This window comes from Corythoichthys intestinalis, chromosome 1 (genome assembly GCF_030265065.1).
Source record: "Corythoichthys intestinalis isolate RoL2023-P3 chromosome 1, ASM3026506v1, whole genome shotgun sequence".
Lineage (NCBI taxonomy): Eukaryota > Metazoa > Chordata > Actinopteri > Syngnathiformes > Syngnathidae > Corythoichthys > Corythoichthys intestinalis.
Window position 1 is genome coordinate 72,719,722 of NC_080395.1, and position 20,414 is coordinate 72,740,135.

General features: G+C 38.7%; 1 protein-coding gene across 7 annotated transcripts in view; it reads right to left on the minus strand.

Moving 5' to 3' along the window:
* The window catches only part of LOC130917440 (golgin subfamily B member 1-like), a 131,472-nt gene that overhangs the window by 34,355 nt on the left and 76,703 nt on the right, over window positions 1-20,414 (minus strand). For 6 of the 7 annotated variants that reach the window (XM_057838896.1, XM_057838858.1, XM_057838878.1 and 3 more), the window contains 3 exons: window positions 15,638-15,806; window positions 11,415-11,519; window positions 106-11,328 (listed from right to left, as the gene is read on the minus strand). In XM_057838896.1, the coding sequence (XP_057694879.1) occupies window positions 106-11,328; window positions 11,415-11,519; window positions 15,638-15,806 (11,497 nt within the window). The remainder of the gene's footprint in view (window positions 1-105; window positions 11,329-11,414; window positions 11,520-15,637; window positions 15,807-20,414) is intronic. The other variant, XM_057838887.1, reaches the window with a different exon arrangement.

The following is a 20,414-nucleotide window of genomic DNA, read 5'->3' on the forward strand; positions in this document are numbered from 1 at the left end:
AAAAAAATCTGTCTGAAACCCACATGCTAAATGCAAATGAAAACTGTAGAAAGATGAAGTTAAAGCAACAGCCAAAATTAAACCATTCCTTAAGAATTTACTCACCACCCCATGTTTTTCAATCTGGAAAGCACTTCCTTTTGTATTTTTCTCACTCATGGTCCTGACAGTGTTTAGGCCTGACCCTTGCCTGGACTCAACCACTCTCGTGACCCCTTCCAACTCATCGGCCAGCCTGTCACGATCATTTTGGAGGCTGGCCATGGATTTTGAGAAAGCAGACAGCTGTTTGCTGTATGTGCAGTTTTCCATCTCTGCATTTTTCAGCTGTTTTTCTTTTTCTGTCAAGGCTTTTGCTAGTTCAACCAGCAACTTCTTTAGCTCCATATGGGTATCTTTGCTCTCCAAAGCTCTTAATTCACACACAAGGATCTCCCGTTCTTTGGTTAACATGGCCACATCTGATGAGGCATTCTGAAAACTGCGCTCAATTTTGTTCAGAGAAGCCCGAGTCACTCTGAGTTCTTCATCACCTCTGTTTCGCAAGATCTTGAAGTCTTCAATGAGCTGATCACGGTCATTCTGCAAGGCCACCATAGCTTTGCAGAGGGACTCATTTTGAGCTTTGTTGTCTTTATCTTGCCCTTGGGTCTCCAGCAATTGTTGCTCCCTGTCACGTAGATCTTTTGTGAGCTCCGTCACACTTTGTTCAATGCTTTGCCGATCGGCTCTCATTAGATCCACCTCGTGTTCATAGGCAGCCAGTTCAGTTTTGTATTTATCATCGTCGCTAGCTAGTTTTTTCTCAGTTTCGGTTTCAATCAGCTCCATTTGTTTCTTTAAGTCGTCGATTTGGGTTTGCTGTGAAAGAAGTTCTTGCTGAAGATCACTACATTCAGTTGATTTAGCTGCCACAGCTTGTTGCAGATCAGCAATCACTTTGCCCTCATTTGTAGCATTCTGACTCACTATTTCAACTTGCAGTACCGCAATCTGCTCTGTAAGCTTGGAAATATCTTCTTTCAAACAACGGTTAATCTCAAATTCCTTTTGGAGCTCTGACAGAGCCTCTATGTGTTGGTTAATGGCTGTAGTCTTCTGGTTTTCAAGATTTTTTATAACGTCCTCCTGCTTTTTTAGCAAAACCTTTGACTGATTGTCTTTTAGGGATAAAACTTGAGTCAAATCCTCTCTGTAACGCACAAGTTGGGCCCTGAGCATAGCGTTCTCTGAATTTAGATCATCCATCTGATGTAATAGTTTACTTATATCATGTGTAGGACCTCTGGTTGCCTCACCTTCATTATCAGGTAAGGCCTCTTTAGGTTTAAGCTCTAAATTACTTTTTTCCTTAAGTATTCTGTATTCTGACATTAGTTGCTCTTTTTCAATCTGTAAAGACACCATCGAGTTCTTGGCGATTTCCATCCTTGCTGCTACTTGCTCCTTTTCCTGGACTGACATGTTCAAACTATTTTGCAGATTCCTGACCTTGGCCTCAAGCTCTCGGGACTCTTTAGCAGCCATTTCCCTTTGGTATTGTAACGATATTAACCTGTCCTCATACACGGTTTCTTGGAAATGACAATTAATCTGAAGTTGCTCAAGATATCCTGACATTTGGCCTCCACTGCAGGACAAAAGAGAGGAGATCTCAGCATCTTTATTTTGTAGAAGCGTTTTCAATTGAAGGGAAATTCCCTTTTGGTTTTCAAATTCAGCCTGCACCTTGTCATTCTGAGATTGCAAAAGAAGAAACTCAGCATCTAGGTCTGCATTTATCTTTTCTGCCAGGTTGAGACGATGATTCAATTGGGAAATCTTATCTTCCTTGTCAGCTATCTGTATTTCATGAGTGTTTTTATCCTTTTCCACTATTTTGACTTGAGCACTGAGTTTGTTTACCTGAACAGTCAGACGTTTTACTGTCTCGGACAGTTCTGTGTTGCTTGCACTCAAAACAAAGAGTTGCTTCTGATGAGCAGCAAAAGCATTCGAATTTCTGTTTAGTGTCCTTTCCAGTCTCGACTTAGTTGTTCTGAGTTCAGTTACCTCTTTTTCATTCATTAGCATATTGTCCATTAATTTTTTTATTGCAAAACCTTGTTCCATTAGATGTTTATCTTTCTCCTGCAAGGCCTTTTGATATAAATCATTCCAAAGTTTTGCTGAATTTTCCCCTTGAGGAGTGGATGATAAAGCAGACAATTTAGCTTCATTAATCTCAAGCGCTTGCTTTAGCGTATTTAGCTCAAAATTTTGGGAGTTTACTTGTTGCTTTAGTTCAGTAACTTTTTGAATCTCGTCATAATTCAAATTCGTTAGCTCGTCAATCTCTTTTAGCAAAATAGCTTCGTTGTCTTCGAGTGAGTTGAATTGTTTCTCCACTGTAGCTTCCTTTAATTTAGATTCCTCTTTGAGCGCATTCTCAGACTTAATATTTGCGGCACTTAGCTTCAAGTGGTCTCTTTCAGACTCAAGTTCCTCAATTCTCTCAGTAGCTTCTTGGATGCGAGTCTCATATGTGATCAAATTGGCTTCGACTTGTTTGTATTTCTCTTCGGCAACAGAGATCTTGTCAGAGTACTGACTTAAATCTTTTTTCAAGTTTTCGCAACTGAACTCTGAAGTTTTCAATGAGCTCTCTAAATTCAAAATGCGCTCTTGGTATTTAATGCAGTTTTGTTGCAAATGATTTATTTCTTGATGCTTTTCTTTTAGAAGCTCTTGGAGTTCTTTATAGTTATTCTTGGAGCCCTCCTTGCCTCGCTGCATATACTTAAGCTTTGCCTCAAAGTCTCGGACTAATTTAAGTTGCTGATCCTCTTTTTCTTGGGATATTGTGTTATTTATCTCCTTGGTAGTTTCAAGGCGAGTAGAGAGCTGTCTGTTTTGGGCTTGCAAATTACTGATCGATTCTGAAAGCTCATCAATAGTTTGGGAGTTTTCAAGGATTACACGTTCCAAGTATTCATTTTCATTTTTCACTTTGTCTGAAATCCCTTGGACGTTTTCCAGCTCTTCTTGCAGCAGACACTTATCATCTTCTAAAATTTTAACTTTCTCGTTGAGACTTATCACTTCTTGGCTGTGCTTATTCAGAATGTCTTTGAGCTCGTTAATGGCATCGTCTTTCATTCGCAACTGCAATTCATAACCACTCTGCATCGTGTCAATTCTTTCCGAAAGATTTGCATTTACCTCCTTCAAAATATTGTTGCTTTCAATTTGAGCGCTAAATTCGCTCTTCTGTGCTTCAATCTGGGCGGTCAGTGAATTATTCAAATTTAGTGCTTCTTTAAGCTGCATGCTGTTTATATAAGATTTTGATTCAATGCACATTTCTTCTGATGAATGACTCGCTTGAAGATTTTCAGTCAGTTCTCCATTTTCAACCTGCATATTTGTCGTCTCATCTTTGCAGGCCTCCGATAACGACTTCTGTTGCAACTCTTTGGCCTCAATGTGTTGACTTTTGTTTGTAAGCTCACATATTGCCATCTTGTGGGCTTCATTGATATCAACCTGGTTAATGTTTTCAGTTGTTTGCTGCTGGTCAACAATTGTGCGTAGTTTGTCCTCTGAAAAAGTCTGCATTTTCTCTTTAAGGCTTTCATGTTCATCCTCCATTTGTCTTGCTTGGCCCTGCAGACTTTCCATCTCTGTTTCATATCTGTGAATTTTTCTGAGGGCTTCCTGCCTATCTCTTCTGGCTCCTTTCAAATGATGCCTCATTTTGTCCATTTCGGTGCTTACGTTCTCATATGCTTGTAAAAGAGTCTCATAGTCTTGTTTAAGTTCTGAGTGTCTTGATTTCCATTTAGTCAGCTCCTCTGCCTGAGAGTCTTTAAGAGATTCAAGCTGGCAGGAAAATGCTTGCTTCTGCTGGGTGATATTTTCTATAGTTTGCTTCAAGCTTTCGCATGCATCTGATAGATTACAATTGTCATTAAGGATACGATCAACTTCAGAGCTAAGCTTGGATTTATCCATATAAAGCTGTTTGACATTGATTTCCAGGTCCAAATTTAGCTGTTTTAGTCCGGAAAATGAGGTCTCCAGAGCAAGACATTCAGTTTCTTTAGCACTGATTTTTGCTGAAAGAGTTCCACATTCCTCTTTTAATGATGCGTTTTCCGTCATGAGTTCTTTCCTTGAGACTAAAGCTGCTTGTAGTTTCTTGGTTAGAAGCATTATTTTATTTTGGTTATCCTGATCTTTGCCACAAATCTCTTGAGATTTATTAAGACAGTCAATTTCTTTTTTCATCCTTATAATGGAACTTTCATGGTTTGCACTAACTTGCTGTAATTGTAATTGAAGTGCAGCAATCAGCTCATCTTTTTCAGTTATCTCAGACTCATCATTTTTATGTTTCACAGTTGCTTCAATTTGTATAGCAGAACTATTAGCAAAGCTCATCGCATCTTCATTTGCATGTTCTTGCTTGATGGACCTCTCAGGTATCTTCTGAAATATCAGTTCCATTAAATGCTTACACTGGTTTAGCTGTGTATTAAGCTTAACCAACTCAGTCCTCAGTTCATCAATTATTCTCAAGGCATTTGCATCGTCTTGCCGAATTATAGCCACGTTTGTGGTGTTTCCAATATAGTCCAACTTTGATGTATTAAGCATCTCGGTCAGACTGTATTCCTTCTCACAAAGCCTTTGCTGTGTCTCTGCCAATACTTTCTGGATGGTTAACATTTGATCCAAAAGAGTATTATCTTGTGTTTCCTGTTGTAACATAACCTCAACCATTTTAAATTTTTCTCTGTATTTCTCAATCATTTCTGTTTGATCTTTTTCTACAGAGGAAGTGCTCGCAAAGTCAAATTTGACATTTTGGAGATTTGAGGAGGTGGGTTTCTCCAATTCGCTTTCAGCTTTTTGGAAATCTGAGGCCAATATTTCTTTTGGTTTTTCCTCCATTAAAGTAAAAGCCTCGTCTGGATTTTCCGATTGTGTTCGCAATTTTGATGGAGAATAGCACCGCCTTTCACTCTCTGCTAGAGAAACCTTTAACTCTTGCAAAATGTCATCCTTCTCCTGAACAAGCCTTCTTAAGGTCACCATTTCTTCTTGTTGGTCGTTATAGTTTAACTGGACTGCAATGAGCTCGTTTGTCTGCTGGCCGTGTTGCTCCAAGAGAGCTTTGTAGTCACCTTTTAGTTCAATTAGTTCTTTGGTTAAATGATTTTCATTTTCTTCAGCTTTCTTCAAAGTCTCTTTTCGTGCCAGTAATGCAGTCTTTGTCTTTTTCTGCAGTATTGCCTTTTCTTGCTTTACTTGTGCGAGCTCCTTCTCTAACTCATCAGTGTTACCATTGCTGAAAGATCCGTCTTCGAATTGACCTTCGGATTCCTTGATTTTATGCTGAAGCTCTTCCAGGTTTTCCATCATTCTCTTTTTATCTTGTTCAAAAATATCTTTTTGCTCAGCAAAACTTGTCTGGAGCTGTTGGATAATGACACTTTTCTCACCGAGTTGCTGCAAGCAAATTTCTTTTTCGCCTATTGCCAATTGTAATTGTTCAGCAAGTTTTTCAGTTTGCATTTTGCGATCATGGATCTCCTTTACTTTATCAAGGCATTCCTTTTCAAGGAAGGAAAACTTTTCTTCATAAAAATTTGCTTGTGTCGTTGCCTCGACTACTTTTTCTTGTAAACCCGAAATGCTTTCGTTGTCTGATCTACTATCATTAATTTTTTCAAACTCTTCAATTTTTTTCAATAGATCCTTTCGAATAAGTAGCGAAGCTTGCAGTTTTTTCTTGACTAGACATTTTTCATTGTTTATCCTTGCTATCTCACATTTTAGGTCATTGTTTTCTTTGACAAGCTCAAGCTTTTCTGAAGCCTTGATTTCATTCTCCCTTAGGGAAGATGAATTACATTCTTCTAGCTGCAGAGAAATCTCCTCATACTTCTTGGTGCATGCATGGTAATCGTGTTGTAAACTGGTTACTTTTTTTGATAGACTGGTGTTTTCGTCACCGAGTTTCACTCTTTCATTTAAGGCAGACTCCATGACGTGGGCAATTGATGCATCCTTTTCTTTTAGCTGCTGACTTAGCCCAAAAACTAATTCCTTTTGTTGACTTATCTGAATAGTCATGGAACTGATTAGCTCATCTTTGGTTTTAATTTCACTATGTAAAGATGTAAAAGAAGTCCCTTTTTCTGTCTCACTCTTTAGTTGAGTTTGTAATGTCTCAATTCTGTCCTGTAAAAATGTGATTTCCTTACTTTTTTCATAATTACTCATCTTTTCGCTATCAATTGCCTTTTGCATTTGTTGAATATCTGATAATGTAACATGGTACTTATTTTTCAAATCATCTACTTCGAAACAATGACTCGTTTCAATTTGTTTTATCATACGATGAAAATGTGAGTTGTCCTCATTTGAAGTGACTGGCAACACTATAGCATCAGCACCGCTAATTTTTGCTACGAGTTGTTTTAACTCCTGTTCCGCAGCCTTAAGTGCTTGTTGCAAACTATTTTTCTCATTATCCTTTTCCTTGACTAATGCAAGGACCTTTTCTAGTTGTAACCTAGAAGAGGATGCCTCAAACTCTTTAGCACTCAACAAATTAGAACCTCTTTCAATAGCAGAGAACGCTTCAGACAGTTTGGCTTGCAAACTCTCCAGGTCTTGTTTCAAAGCATTTACCTTAACATCTTTAGATGCAATTTCATCTTCAACTTTACTTAATTGTTCTAAAATTAGCTTCTTATCTTGTTTTTCTTTATCTAGAACTAAAAGCCACTCTTTTTCAGTATCCTGCAGAATTTCCTCTACCTTATGAATATTCTCCTTTAATCTAGAAATTTCCTCATCTTTGGCACTAACCTTAATTTGAAGGCTCTCCTTGTCATACGCCATTTGCTGGATGCTTTCGCTCATGCTGCTGGATTGCTGCTCCAACTGAACCTTGAGCTCCTTCTGGACTTCCCAAATTTGGTGATGTCGCCTCTCCAACTCTTCCTTCTCTGCAAGACCTTTTCTAATATCCTCAGCTAAGCGCACATTTTCATTATTGGCAGCAGTGAGAGACCTTTGGTGCTCTATATTTGACAGACGCATTTCTTCACTGAGCTTCTTATTTTGCAATTCCAGTTTTTGTATTTCAGCAATGAGGTGAGATGTATGTTTGGCTTGGGCTGTGTATTGATTGTTAATCGCATGTAGAGCCATTTCTCTCTGCTCGAGGTTTTCCGTCAACGCATTCATTTGCGCCACTGCTTGAAGATGATCAGCTTTTAGTCTTTCGATTTCAATTTTCCAAAGAGAAACACTTGCTTGATGAGAGGCAAATGCTTCATCCTTTTCTTTTGATAGCTTAGAATTTAAGGTCTGTGTCTTCTCAAGTTGATCTCGGATTGAAGACAGATCACCTCTCAAAGTTTCTATGGTGGTCTTGGCTGTCTCATGTTCATCTGTTGAGGACTTAAGAGTTAACACTTCATCGGTCCTTTGAGAGAGTTGTCTTCTCATGTCCTGCAAATCTTCCAAATTGGATGCATATTTCTCTTGCAGGTTAATGAAGGCACTTTGTATTTCTTCAGCTGATTTTTTGTGGTTTGCCGCGTCGGCAGAGAGCATCTGCATTTGGCTCTGCAGCTTTGTCACCAACTCGTTGCTTTCCATGAACCGAGTTTTGAAGAGCAGCAACTCATCGGCTGTTCTCTGTAAATCTTGAAGGGATTGTGATTGTTCCATTTGACTATTTTCTCTTTCTTCAAGTTCTTTTTTCAGATTGATTGATTCTACTGACTGTATTTGAAGAGTATTGCTAATCTTATAAGTGTATTCTTCCAGGTGTGAAATCTGTTCTTTTAACATCTCACACTCTCTTTCCTTGTCTTGAAGATTTACGGTCAAATTTTCATTTACTAATGAGATGTTCCTTTGATTTTCAAGACTAGACTGCTCCTTTCTCTCCAATATATTTTTTAATGCGGATGACTCTGAAGTAAGACTTTGGACTTGATCTTTGAGTTTGCAGACGGAATCTCCGAGCTCTGTAACTTGAACCCTTAAACTAAACATTTCATGATCTTTCTCCTTAATCTGCTCCTCCTGTTCAGAAACCCTTGTACCAAGTTGTTTCAGGGAGTCATCTTTTCTTTGGATGGTTACATTAAGATGCTCAGTCTCTGACTGTGCAGTTTTCAGTTGCAGTTTCCCATCATTAAAGGCCGTTTTTAGATGCGCTACTTCTTCTTGCACTCCAGAAAGCTCGGCAAAAGATTTCTCAAGATCAGATTTTAATCTTGAATTCTCGTTGTTCAGTGCTTGAATTGCATCTTTTAAATCAATTACCGCAGCTTTCATTTGCTCCTTCCCTTGGATTAGCTGACTATTTTCCAAAGAAAGCATTTCTATGGAACCCTTCGAGTTGGTCATTTTAATTTCCATCTCGACTAAGCTTTCTTTCATGGCTAGAATCTGACTCTCGAGTTTAATCATGGATTCGCTACGTTCTTTTAGCTCTTCTTTTTGGTGTTCGCAAACACTTGTTATATCTTTTAATATATGTTCCTTTTCTTCTAATTGTTGCTTTGTCGTCAAGTATTCACACCGGGATGATTCAACCTCACACTGCATCTGCGACACAAGGTCTTTCTGCAAGGTGATTTCTTTCTGATGACCGATACATTCAACCGATCTCTGCTGAACCACTGCATCCTTTTCGAGTAGTCCTTTCTTTAGGACACATTCCTGTTCTTGAAGCATGGATATTGTGTCCTGCAATTGCAGTTGTTCCATCTGCTGAGCATCAATGAGGGAATTCTTTTCCAACAGGATTTCTTCTTTCTCAGCCAAGGCGTGGTTTAGCTCTTTAATTTGATTATTTAGATCATTTATTTTCTCTTGCAATTTCTGAATGTGTTCACCTCTTTCATTCAGTGTTTTGGAAAGAATGCTATATTCATTTGTTTTCTCACGAAAAATTTGTTCATTCGACATTTCCTTTTCATGCAGGACCGTCTTTGCATTGCTTAATGAATCAGTAAGCTCATTTTTGACATCTAAAAGTTCATTAATGATCTTTTTATCATTTGACAATTGTTCTTCAAATTCAGATTTCTGTACTTTGAGTAGATTCATCTCAATTTTTAATTCAGAGGCCAATGAAATGTTCTGCGCCAAATCTTTTTGTAGCTGTCCATTTTCATCTGTGAGACAAGTTATCTTCATGCTAAGACTGGAGTTCTGCTCAAGAATGACTTTGAGCTCTCTGTCGAGCTCTGAAACAGTTTGTATTTTCTTGGCAAGCTCATTTTCTTGCGATTTTAAAACAGTTTGTAGTTGTTGGTTCTCTTCTGTCATTCTGTGCAATTCTCTTTCAAGGGTTCTCAACTCAGTTTCCTTAGAGTCTGCTTCTGATTTGAGTTTTTTGGACTTTTCTTCCATTTCATTTATTTCATTTTTTAGAGCTTTCACAGTCACGTTCACATCGTCAAGGTTATCTTTGTGTAATTGGCACTGTTGTGCCATATTATTAATCTCAATTTCTCTTTCTTCGAGAGCTCTGGAAAGCTGGGAGTGTTTTGAACTAAGTGTCTCGACTTCTTCCTCAAGCGTAGACACAGAATTCTTATGGAAAATAATTTCACTCTGCAAACTTTGACACTCTTGCTGCTTTTCCCTCAAAACTGTATCCTTTTCCAATAACCCAGACTTCAGACTGCAGTCCTGCTCTTGAAAAAGAGACAATGTTTCTTTAAGTTGAACTTGCTCGCAATTTTGAATCTCTAGTTCGGCCTTAAGATCACAGATAATCTTCTGTTTTTCATTTATAACAAGGTGCAGTTCATCTATTTTAGAAATGTAGCCCTGTAACTGCCCTTGCAGTTGTGTGATCAAGTTGTCTTTCTCCCCGAGTAGCTGGTTGCGATTACTGCACTCGTTTGTTTTTGCCAGAACCACCTCATCGTGTGAGATGATGGTTTGCTCAAGAGTTGCCTTTAAACTATTAGTCTGTAAAATTAAATCTTCTTTAGTTTTTTCAAGTTCCTGAATAATCCTGTTGTTTTGTGAAAGCTGTGATTCTAATATTGATAGTTTGGCATGCAAAGAATCTCGTTCAGCTTTTAATTCTGAAATGGTCTTTACTCTTTCAGTTACTTCCATTTCAAGTATTTTGTTTTCTTGTGTTAAATTTTCTATTTCCCTCTTAAGACTGTTGTTAAGTTCAAGACTAGATGCAACATTTTCACTTAGTTGCTTTCCGTTCAGATTCTGTAGTTCAAGGTTTTCAGTGATCTCTACAAGCTTTCCTTGCAACTGCTTCTTCTCAGATTCCATATGGTTTAAGAGATCCTTCATTTTGGAGATACTTTCAATTTTGTCATTGAGTTCTTTGGACAGCTTTTGATTTTCTGACGCCGCAATTTGCAATTCAGCGCTATAACTCTGTTTCTCATCCGCTGCCTGTTTCTCATTTGCTTTCAGTTGGTTTTCCAGTGAGGCTATAATTTCCATGCTTTTCTCCTTCTCTTTTTGAACATTGTCCTTGCTCTGTGCTTGTTCCTTTAATTCTTTAGACAACAACTCCATGTCATGATTGTATTTTTCCACCTCAGATAGGAGTTTGTTCTTTTCTTCCTTTAACGTTTTTAGTTCTTTTTCATATGTCTCTGCTTTATCAAATGTAATTTTCTCGTTGTTAGAATTAATTTCCTTGAGCTGGAAAATGAGTTCATCTGACTCTTTTTGTCTTTGGGTATATACAGTTAGCTGTTCCCTCAATGAAGAGATGTGTCCTTCATATTCAGAAAGTTGAGTACCAAGGCTCGCAACCTGTTTCCGAGACTCTTCTTGGAGGTCCTGAATAGTTTTCTTATCCTCTTTGGCCTGCTCTATTAGGTTGTCCTTCTCTGCTACTTTAGACTTGATTTCTTCTTTGGTCTTGTCTAATTCCATCTCAATATCTTTCATATTTCCTACCAGCTCCGCTATCTTATCATTAAGGGCTTGCTGATCTGCAGTCTGTGAGTCTCTAATAATTCGGGCCTCTCGATCTGCCTTTGTCAGTGCATTTTCGACTTGAATCAGGTTTTCTTCCTTAATTCGAAGCTCTTGTTTGAGAACTGTGACCTGTTCTGTGTACTCCAACATGTTGGCATTGAGTGCTTTGTCTTTTTCCGACAAAATATCTTTTAGGTTATCAATTTCTCGTTCGCAACTTTGAAGATCATGAATGAGTTGGGCTCTTTCTTCCAAGTGGGATATGTTTAATTTGTCTAATTCCTCATTTGTTTGGTCAAGTTCATTTTGTAATGTGCCTATGAGGTCGTCTTGCTTCTGAGTCTGCAAATCAGAAGACAAAAGAAAGAGGATCATGTTAGATGGGATCATTTGCAACGTTTTATACATGGGAATAGATGAAAGTGCACCTTGTCTCTCAGCCCACTCAGCTTCTGTGTGAGGTCTAAGACTTCTGCCTTTAACTCAGAGATGTGTTTCTCCGAGGCTTTGCTTTTCTTGGAAACATTCTCAAGCTGAGTGTAAGAAATTAGACAATTAGATCATCCAAACATGAACAAAAAGCCTAAAACTGGGCATACACTGGCAGAAGTGCTAATTGAAAAGTTAATCGTGGCTACAAACTATTGCAAACAAAAACTGCAATATATGGTCAACATTTTCCTTGATGTTGGCCTATTTGTGCAAAAATCAAATCGACAGACAAGCAGGGAAGCACAACTGCTTTCATAAGACAATGTTGCGTCGTTAATGGATGGTGCCTCAGAACTCAGGATACAGATGCAACTGTACTTCAATTGTATGACATCGCTGCTGTAATTCACCAAACTGCTGACATGGCTAAAATACAACACACGGAAGATCTGGAAAACTTTCCATGACTTGTCACGTTACCCTGTGATTCAAATGAAATTTGACCTTACCCAAAAAAAGGGTTCTTGCACGCTTTTAAAAGTCAAATTGAATGCTTTTTAAGACATTTATAAGACCTTAAATATTTAAGACTGAAAGATGTCACAAAAATTTCTGAAGAAAACTTAATTTTGTTTCACTGTAACTGGTGTTTTTCTCCTCCCATGTGTGACTCGACAGCTTTGACCCACATTGTCCTAAGGAAAAAGTCTTTTTGCAGACAACCTCTGGATACCTCACGATATGATACGATTTTCGATAAAGATGATCTCACGGTATGCCGATACAACAATTAATCCGTCTATTAAACTAATAAACAGAAAAACAAGCTATTTTTCATCCTTTTGCAATCAGTTCATCACTCGTGGACATCCAATCTATTTGAAGTGACCGGGAATGAACATTCGTTCATTTGCTGCCATCCCTCCCACGTCAACCCCAATGGACGTCTATGGCAGCCAATCTTAGGCAATGGTTCATTTGGAACCTTTGATGTCATTTCCTGTTGATTATTGGTCACTTCCTGTTCCTGTTGAGACATTTACGAGTCACTTCCAGTTGATTTTGGGGCATTTACAGGTCATTTCCTGTTGAAATTGAGTTACTGAAAAGAAAGTGACTCAAAAATGTCCCCAAATGAATAGGAAGTGACTAAAAATCAACAGGAAGTAGCCTGTAAATGCCCTAAAAATGAACCTGTAACTGCCCAAAAAAGACTAGCTGTGAATGATGTGGTTTGAGTTCCAGTGACAGCGCAAGACGTCCAATTAAGTCGAAATGAAGTGGATGCTTTCTGCCATCAATGGCAGCCAGAGAGCTAACATAGACACTATTCTCATGGAAGATTTTGGAAGCAACCTGTTGGTTCGATATAATTACTCGATAAACGGATTCTTGGTGGGAGCACATATATATAACCTTTTGGGCTACAAAGTACCGAAACAGATCACCTTTTCGATATAATGTCACATCCTTACTTTGCATCGGGCACTTTTGTTATTTTCCCCATGGGCCAACCAGAGGTTGCGCTAGACTTTTTCGTTGTCTGCCATTTTGACTGACAGGATCATAAAAATCCGGTCATAATCTATTTTTTACTCGTCACTTAAATTTTTAAAATGACAATAATGACATATTCAATAGTATTTAGTTTTCATTCATTTTTAGTTAATATTCTGTCCGAACAAGCTTAACAGAGAATCCACACCGTGCCATCACACATCAAGCAGATGAATATGTAACTTTTTCTCTGCAGTGACAAAAACAGCTGACTGTGGCCCCAGTAGGTAGGGTACATATGAAACAATGAAATTAACAGTTCACCTGCTGTGGCCTGAACGCAGTCTCACACTTTCCACCTGGTGCGCATGGACTTGAATTGCATGCCCGCTTGTGCATAATCAAATGTCTCAAGAAGAAACTTTTTTTTTGAAGAAACTCCGAGTAAGGCCAACGACGTCATGCATCAAGAGAGACAATAGCTAATTAATATGCTCACTCGCCACCCTGTGGTCTGGGGTGTGAATTGCAACCTGTCAGATGGACTTCAGTTTTTTCCGTCACCGTTTTAAAAAACCGGTCAACGACGGAAAATATTCGGTTAACGCGACCCCTGGGGCCAAACAGCTTTTAAGTAAACCATATTCCATTGTTTTTTTATTAAATTTACACTTCTCTCTCTGCATATTCCCGTTCACCTCTACAACCACGAATAACGAGAAAATGGTGTCATGGCGACAACACACTTCGCCGACGTACGCCGGGGTTGCAGACAACGTAACGTTTAACATAGCTTAATCCCAAACTCTCGTATTTAATGCAAAGCCAATAATAAAAAAAATACACACCCTTAGAGGTTCAATGGCAGACTACAGTGATTTCCCTGGCATTAAACTCATCTTCTGGAAATTTTATATTTACAGCAAATTTTCATCAAATTTCAGACCCTTTAAGACATTGGGTATCCAGTTTTTAAATTTAGGACGTATACAGTGGGCCAAATAAGTATTTAGTCAACCATTAATTGTTCAAGTTCTCCCACTTGAAAATATTAGAGAGGCCTGTAATTGTCAACATGGGTAAACCTCAACCATGAGAGACAGAATATGGAAGAAAAACCCAGAAAATCACATTGTTTGATTTTTAAATAATTTATTTGCAAATCATGGTGGAAAATAAGTATTTGGTCAATACCAAAAGTTCATCTCAATACTTTGTTATGTATCCTTTGTTGGTAATAACGGAGGCCAAACGTTTTCTGTAACTCTTCACAAGCTTTTCACACACTGTTGCTGGTATTTTGGCCCATTCATCCGTGGATATCTCCTCTAGAGCAGTGATGTTTTGGGGCTGTCGTTGTACAACACGGACTTTCAACTCCCTCCACATATTTTCTATGGGGTTGAGATCTGGAGACTGGCTATGCCACTCCAGGACCTTGAAATGCTTCTTACGAAGCCACTCCTCTGTTGCCCTGGCTGTGTGTTTGGGATCATCGTCATGCTGAAAGACCCAGCCACATCTCATCTTCAATGCCCTTGCTGATGGAAGGCGATTTTCACTCAAAATCTCTTGATACATGGCCCCATTCGTTCTTTCCTTTACACAGATCAGTCGTCCTGGTCCCTTTGCAGAAAAACAGTCCCTAAGCATGATGTTTCCACCCACATGCTTCACAGTGGGTATGGTGCAATTCAGTATTCTTTGTCCTCCAAACAAGAGAACCTGTGTTTCTACCAAAAAGTTCTATTTTGGTTTCATCTGACCATAACACATTCTCCCAGTCCTCTTCTGGATCATCCAAATGCTCTCTAGCGAACCGTAGACAGGCCTGGACGTGTATTGGCTTCGGCAGGGGGACATGTCTGGCAGTGCAGGATTTGAGTCCCTGGCGGCGCAATGTGTTACTGATAGTAGCCTTTGTTACTGTGGTCCCTGCTCTCTGTAGGTCATTCACTAGGTCCCCCCGTGTGGTTGTAGGATTTTTGCTCACCGTTCTTGTTATCATTTTGACGCCACGGGTTGAGATCTTGCATGGAGCCCCAGATCGAGGGAGATTATCAGTGGTCTTGTATGTCTTCCATTTTCTAATATTTGCTCCCACAGTTGATTTTTTTACACCAAGCGTTTTACCTATTGCAGATTCAGTCTTCCCAACCTGGTGCAGGTCTACAATTTTGTCTCAGGTGTCCTTTGACAGCTCTTTGGTCTTGGCCATAGTGGAGTTTGGAGTGTGACTGACTGAGATTGGGGATAGGTGTCTTTTATACCGGTAATGAGTTAAAACAGGTGCCATTAATACAGGTAACAAGTGGAGCCTCGTTAGACCTCGTTAGAAGAAGTTAGACCTCTTTGACAGCACGAAATCTTGCTTGTTTGTAGGTGACCAAATACTTATTTTCCACTCTAATTTGGAAATGAATTATTTTAAAATCAAACTGTGATTTTCTGTTGTTTTTTTTCCACATTCTGTCTCTCATGGTTGAGGTTTACCCATGTTGACAATTACAGTCCTCTCTAATCTTTTCAAGTAGGAGAACTTGCACAATTGGTGGTTGACTAAATACTTATTTGCCCCTCTGAATAATATATATAAGGCCCGCGGGAACCCTGTAAAAATGAGATTGAAGCTTGTTCCCGAGGCATCTAAGCTTCAAATTACACAGTGTATGCCCACAATAGTAATATTTAAAAAAACACACAACTGCGAAACAACACTTACAGCTTGCTCAGTCTGAAGGAGTTTATCAGACATCTCTTTGACCTGAATCTCTTTTTCGCTCAGGGATTCTTTGAGGCCGTTGATGAGTTCAAGTTTTTCTGAGGTCTTGGCTAAGGTGTTCTCCTTCTCAATGAGTGAGCTTTCCAGGCATTCTTGGGTGTCACTGAGACTAAAAACAGATTTAAGAATATTCCTTTTAGAAAATGCCTAATTTGCTTATAAGAGGAGATCATGCAGAAAGCAACAATTTAACATTAAGTGTTCAAGAACAGTAAAATAATAGTTCTATTTAATTCTTGCTGACCACCAGAAGGTGATGCTCAAAGCACTGAATGATCCCTATTCAAACAAAAAAAGTCAGCTGTGACCAGGGGCTCCGTATAGGGGTGAAAAGTGATACTAATTAACCCTTTAAGGTCTGGGCCTATTTTGTCTGATTTTGCATGCCTTTGAAGTTGCCTTTATATTTCAAAGAAAGAATTGTTTACGATGGCCCGGTTTGGTCCCTTTTTTTGTGACACCTTGAACTTCATGTCCAAACTGTTGTTTCCTTCACTGACCAATTATAAATTATAATTTTGGGCCCAAAAAGACCAAAAATTCCAAAATCGTTTTGTGAAAATTTTTAATATTGATGTCCAATTGACAACCAAACATGCGTAACGAACCGTTTTGAAACTTTATAATATTTATTCAACATGTTAGGATGAACATTCAACCAAAAAAATTTAGAATAAATAGTCATATATTTGACAATTCAACATAAACAACAGGTATAGCCATAGGCGTTTTTTGCTTTTATACATGCTCTAGTCAAAACAGGTTATATACAGCAGACCAAACAGTGAAGAACAGTGAAAAATATATACCATCTAACACAAAAAGTGTTTAGAGGCCATCTCTTTATGAGTTTAGGTATTGCGGCCCATCACCTGATGAAAACTATGTACACACAATCAAGCTTCTTGAACACACATTTATATACACAAATTGAGAAGACTGATTGTGGGGGGGGGGGAAAATATAGCATTGGAAAAAAAAGTATTTTCAAAAATATTTACAATAAACAAGTTAATTTTTTTTCAGGCATGCCACTCCGAAAAGCTGTTTCGTCCTGGAATTCCTTGCCTTCCAATAATCTTGCACAGTTGGAAGTGAAACCAAAGACATGTACAAGAGGAGTCCAATAAATTTTTCAAGCTCCTCCGCTGTAGTGTCTGTCCACACAAACTTTTTCCCAATCTCTTTTCGGACTCTGCCATACTGGTTTGTGTGTTTGCACATATTCATCAGTGTCGATGAGGTGAAGAACAGGTCAAAAAGTTCTTTTGGGGTGTATGCATTGTCACGATTCACCTGAGGTCCTGGTGGTCTCCGGGGTGTGAACCGGCTGCACTGTGGGGCAGTGTCTGTGTCTTGCTCTGTGCTCCATGGCACAGGTGCAGGCTGAGCCAGTGGTGATCGGCTTCTGCCGCGCTGACTTCTCCAGCCTCTCCTCCGCTGACATCTCATCGCTCTTCCGTGATGACCCCTTCTCCCTCGTCCTCTTTCCATTCGGGCAGTGAATGTAGATTTTTCATTGTCACTATAAATGTACATGAAAAAAAAGTCAGTATTTATGAAAATAATAAAGTATAAAATAAAAATATATACAGCAAAAAATAATAATGGAAATCTATATGTATGACAATAGAAAGAATACCATAGCTGAATATGTGCTACATCCCTAATCTTCATATAGAAAGAAGATCACAATTATAAATTCCTGCCTGGGATACACACAGTGCACGTACGACTTTGATCTGATATGCACATTTTATTATTATATACACAAACACACACTTATATTGCATCAAAATTAACTTTGTCTTGCAATATCAAAAGAAACTTTCAAAAGAAACTTTTTCAGCATTAAAAAAAAAAAGTGAGTTGGCTTATCTCTGCTCGTCGATGGCGTCACCCACGTGTTCAATCCGTCACTATCTTCACTCGAGGACTCTTCCGAAGAAGACGATGATGACGAATTTAGACCATCCTCTTCCTCAAGTTGATCAAAAAGCACAATTGCTTGCGCTAAATTTAGTTTTCCGTTCATTCTCAAAGTCACACAAAGTCGCTGCTTGATCTAAACGGCCGTCGCGTCGCTCGCCACCACGCTGCTTCAGAACACTCCTCCCTCTCGTTCGGTGGAACCTCGCACGGCAGTTTTATTTATAAAAAAAAAAAAAACGCATTTTGTGCTTCCTCTGTGACTTCGAAAGGGTTCGTTTGATTTGTGTTTTTTTCATGGAGCTTCCGTTTTGAAAAAGGACAAGAAATGATCGAAATATAGACATAAACAAATGATCCATGCAGCGTTTTAATGTTTTTTTGAGAGGACAATAAAACTATCAAACTTAAATGACAATATCTCACGTTTTAGTTGGTCGATTGACTTCAAATAATAACGAGAGTAAACCGCAACTTCCGCACTTTAAAACGAGACCAACCAACGGCATGTGGGTGACTTAATTAAAACGTGAGGGCGCTTCAAAGACGACGTGCGTTGAGGACGCGCCGGCGCGTCCTTCGACTCTCAAGGGTTAAGGGCCCATGCCCTGATGGGGCCCACAAAAAAAATTTGAACATTAGGTAATCTTTTGCAGATTTAAATATTAATCATTATAATTTTAATAGGAATAAAATGGAGGGTTTCTTTTTCTTGTTTTGTTTTTGGCAAAAAGTAAATCACCCAGAGAGCATACAGTAAGTATTAGAGGCTTGCGAAATTTCCGATTCTTAGATTATTTGCAATTCAGCCGTGGAAGATTCGAGAACGATTCACAAATATCCAAATTCTGATTATTGAATTATACCAGGTAAAGCGGAAGTAAAACACAGTCAGAGCGTTCTTTGGGACACAATGAGGAACGGACCGAGAGTAAACATCATGTTCAACTCATGCCGTTAGATAAAAAAACAATCATACCTAACTGCGGCTGACAGCCGCTACAAACAACGCCCATTTGCAAGTTGCTACAAACATACGGCTACAGTAGATATCATATATATGTAGAACTAGATGCAAAATGACAGACGACGTCGATGTTAGAATGTGTATTATTGAACAGAGGTGCGAAATGACAGACTTTCGGACGTAAGTAAACAGCCGCCATCTTAAAGCAGTAGACCTCTTTAGAAGGCTCTGTTGTAGCGAACCTAATTAACTTCTGATCTAAAATACTCCTAAATCGGCAGAATCTTGTCTTGAATCTATCATCTCTAAATGGTGAAATAGTTTTAAAACTTTGACAAAAGTAGACAGTAGGGAAATTGTGGAATAACGGGAGCAATTTTAACAACTTAACAACAACATTAAATTAATTGAATGTAGTTTAAAGCTGCTGATACAGAATGGGGACTGGAGTTTTTTATTTACTGTTATATTTGTTTACTGTTATATGTTAACTTGATACTGAAATAGTAGTTTGGTTTAGCCTGAGAGGATTTTTGAACAATTTTGGAACTAATGTACAAAACATTAAAAAAAAAAAAAAAAAAAAAAAAAGGGAGGGGGGTGTATCAATAATCGTTTTATAATCGAATCGGAGCCTCTGAATCGTAATCGAATCGTTAGGTGCCCAAAGATTCCCAGCTCTAATAAGTATTGTCAGCCCCACCCCAGAACACCCGTATTTTCATTAAATGGTTTGGTCCGCCCTTCCTTCGATCAGACCGGGAGCAGCGGTGCGCATTTACACCAGTCAATGATTTGGAGTGCGCGGTACTGCAAAAATGTTTTCAAAACAAAAATCGGGTTACCCAAAGAGGATAGAAAGCAAAACAGGAGAAGGGTAGAAGAGGCCAACAGGATGTGACAAAGTACTTCACCAAGGAAGGTCGGTGTCTAGTGTCAGTGTAGTGCTGAAAATTAACCAGTTATCCTAGCGTACTTCAGCCCCATCTGGAACCTCGCAATATCTATTACAAAGCTCCAAAGCGAGGTCCCAGCTCACTCCGTAAGAAATACGGGATATTCCCGGCCTCAATGAGAAACATTCACCTATCCAAAAACATGAATTTCTAATAATGATAGCCTTTTTTGGTGTCCTACAGATGTTGAAAGTTGGTGTGGAAATTTTCTTTTTTTAAAATCGGCTTGAATCCAGTTTGTCAATAATTTATTGAATTTAGTCTGTCATCAATTGAATTTAGTTTGCCAACAAGGGACCTCGCTTCGGAGCTGTAGCCTATAGTGGAGATCGCGAGTTTCCAGATGGGGCTAAGCCTACTCCATAATAAAATACTGTAAAATTGTTTTCTAGCTAGTGTTTGCTCTACTTTTAGCTTACATTTAATCAGTACAGCAGTCAAACCCTTAGCAAGCTCTTCATACTAAAGCAGTTGTATACTGTATACTGTAATGTATACTGTAGTATAGTGAAGTCAAAAATTATTCTAAGTCATTCATTATGGTATTTGCTTTGAGAATATTTCTAATAAAAATCTATTTACATTGTAAAAGATGGCTTTCAGTACATTTCTTATAGCTGATATCAGTCTATTCATTATTGCTCTTTACGCTGTATGTTTACATAAATATATTTTCATCTTAAATTAATGCAGAAAATGCACAAATCAGTGTGTAAAGATTCACCGGAATGCAGGAAATTATGTAGTTGATACTCTAAATGTGTGTGTGTGTGGGTGTGTGTGGGGGTGTGTGTGTCCCAGCACTGGTAGTTGTGCCCAAAGTGATATCTTTTCATGGGGCCCAAAATCCCTGGCAGCGCCCCTG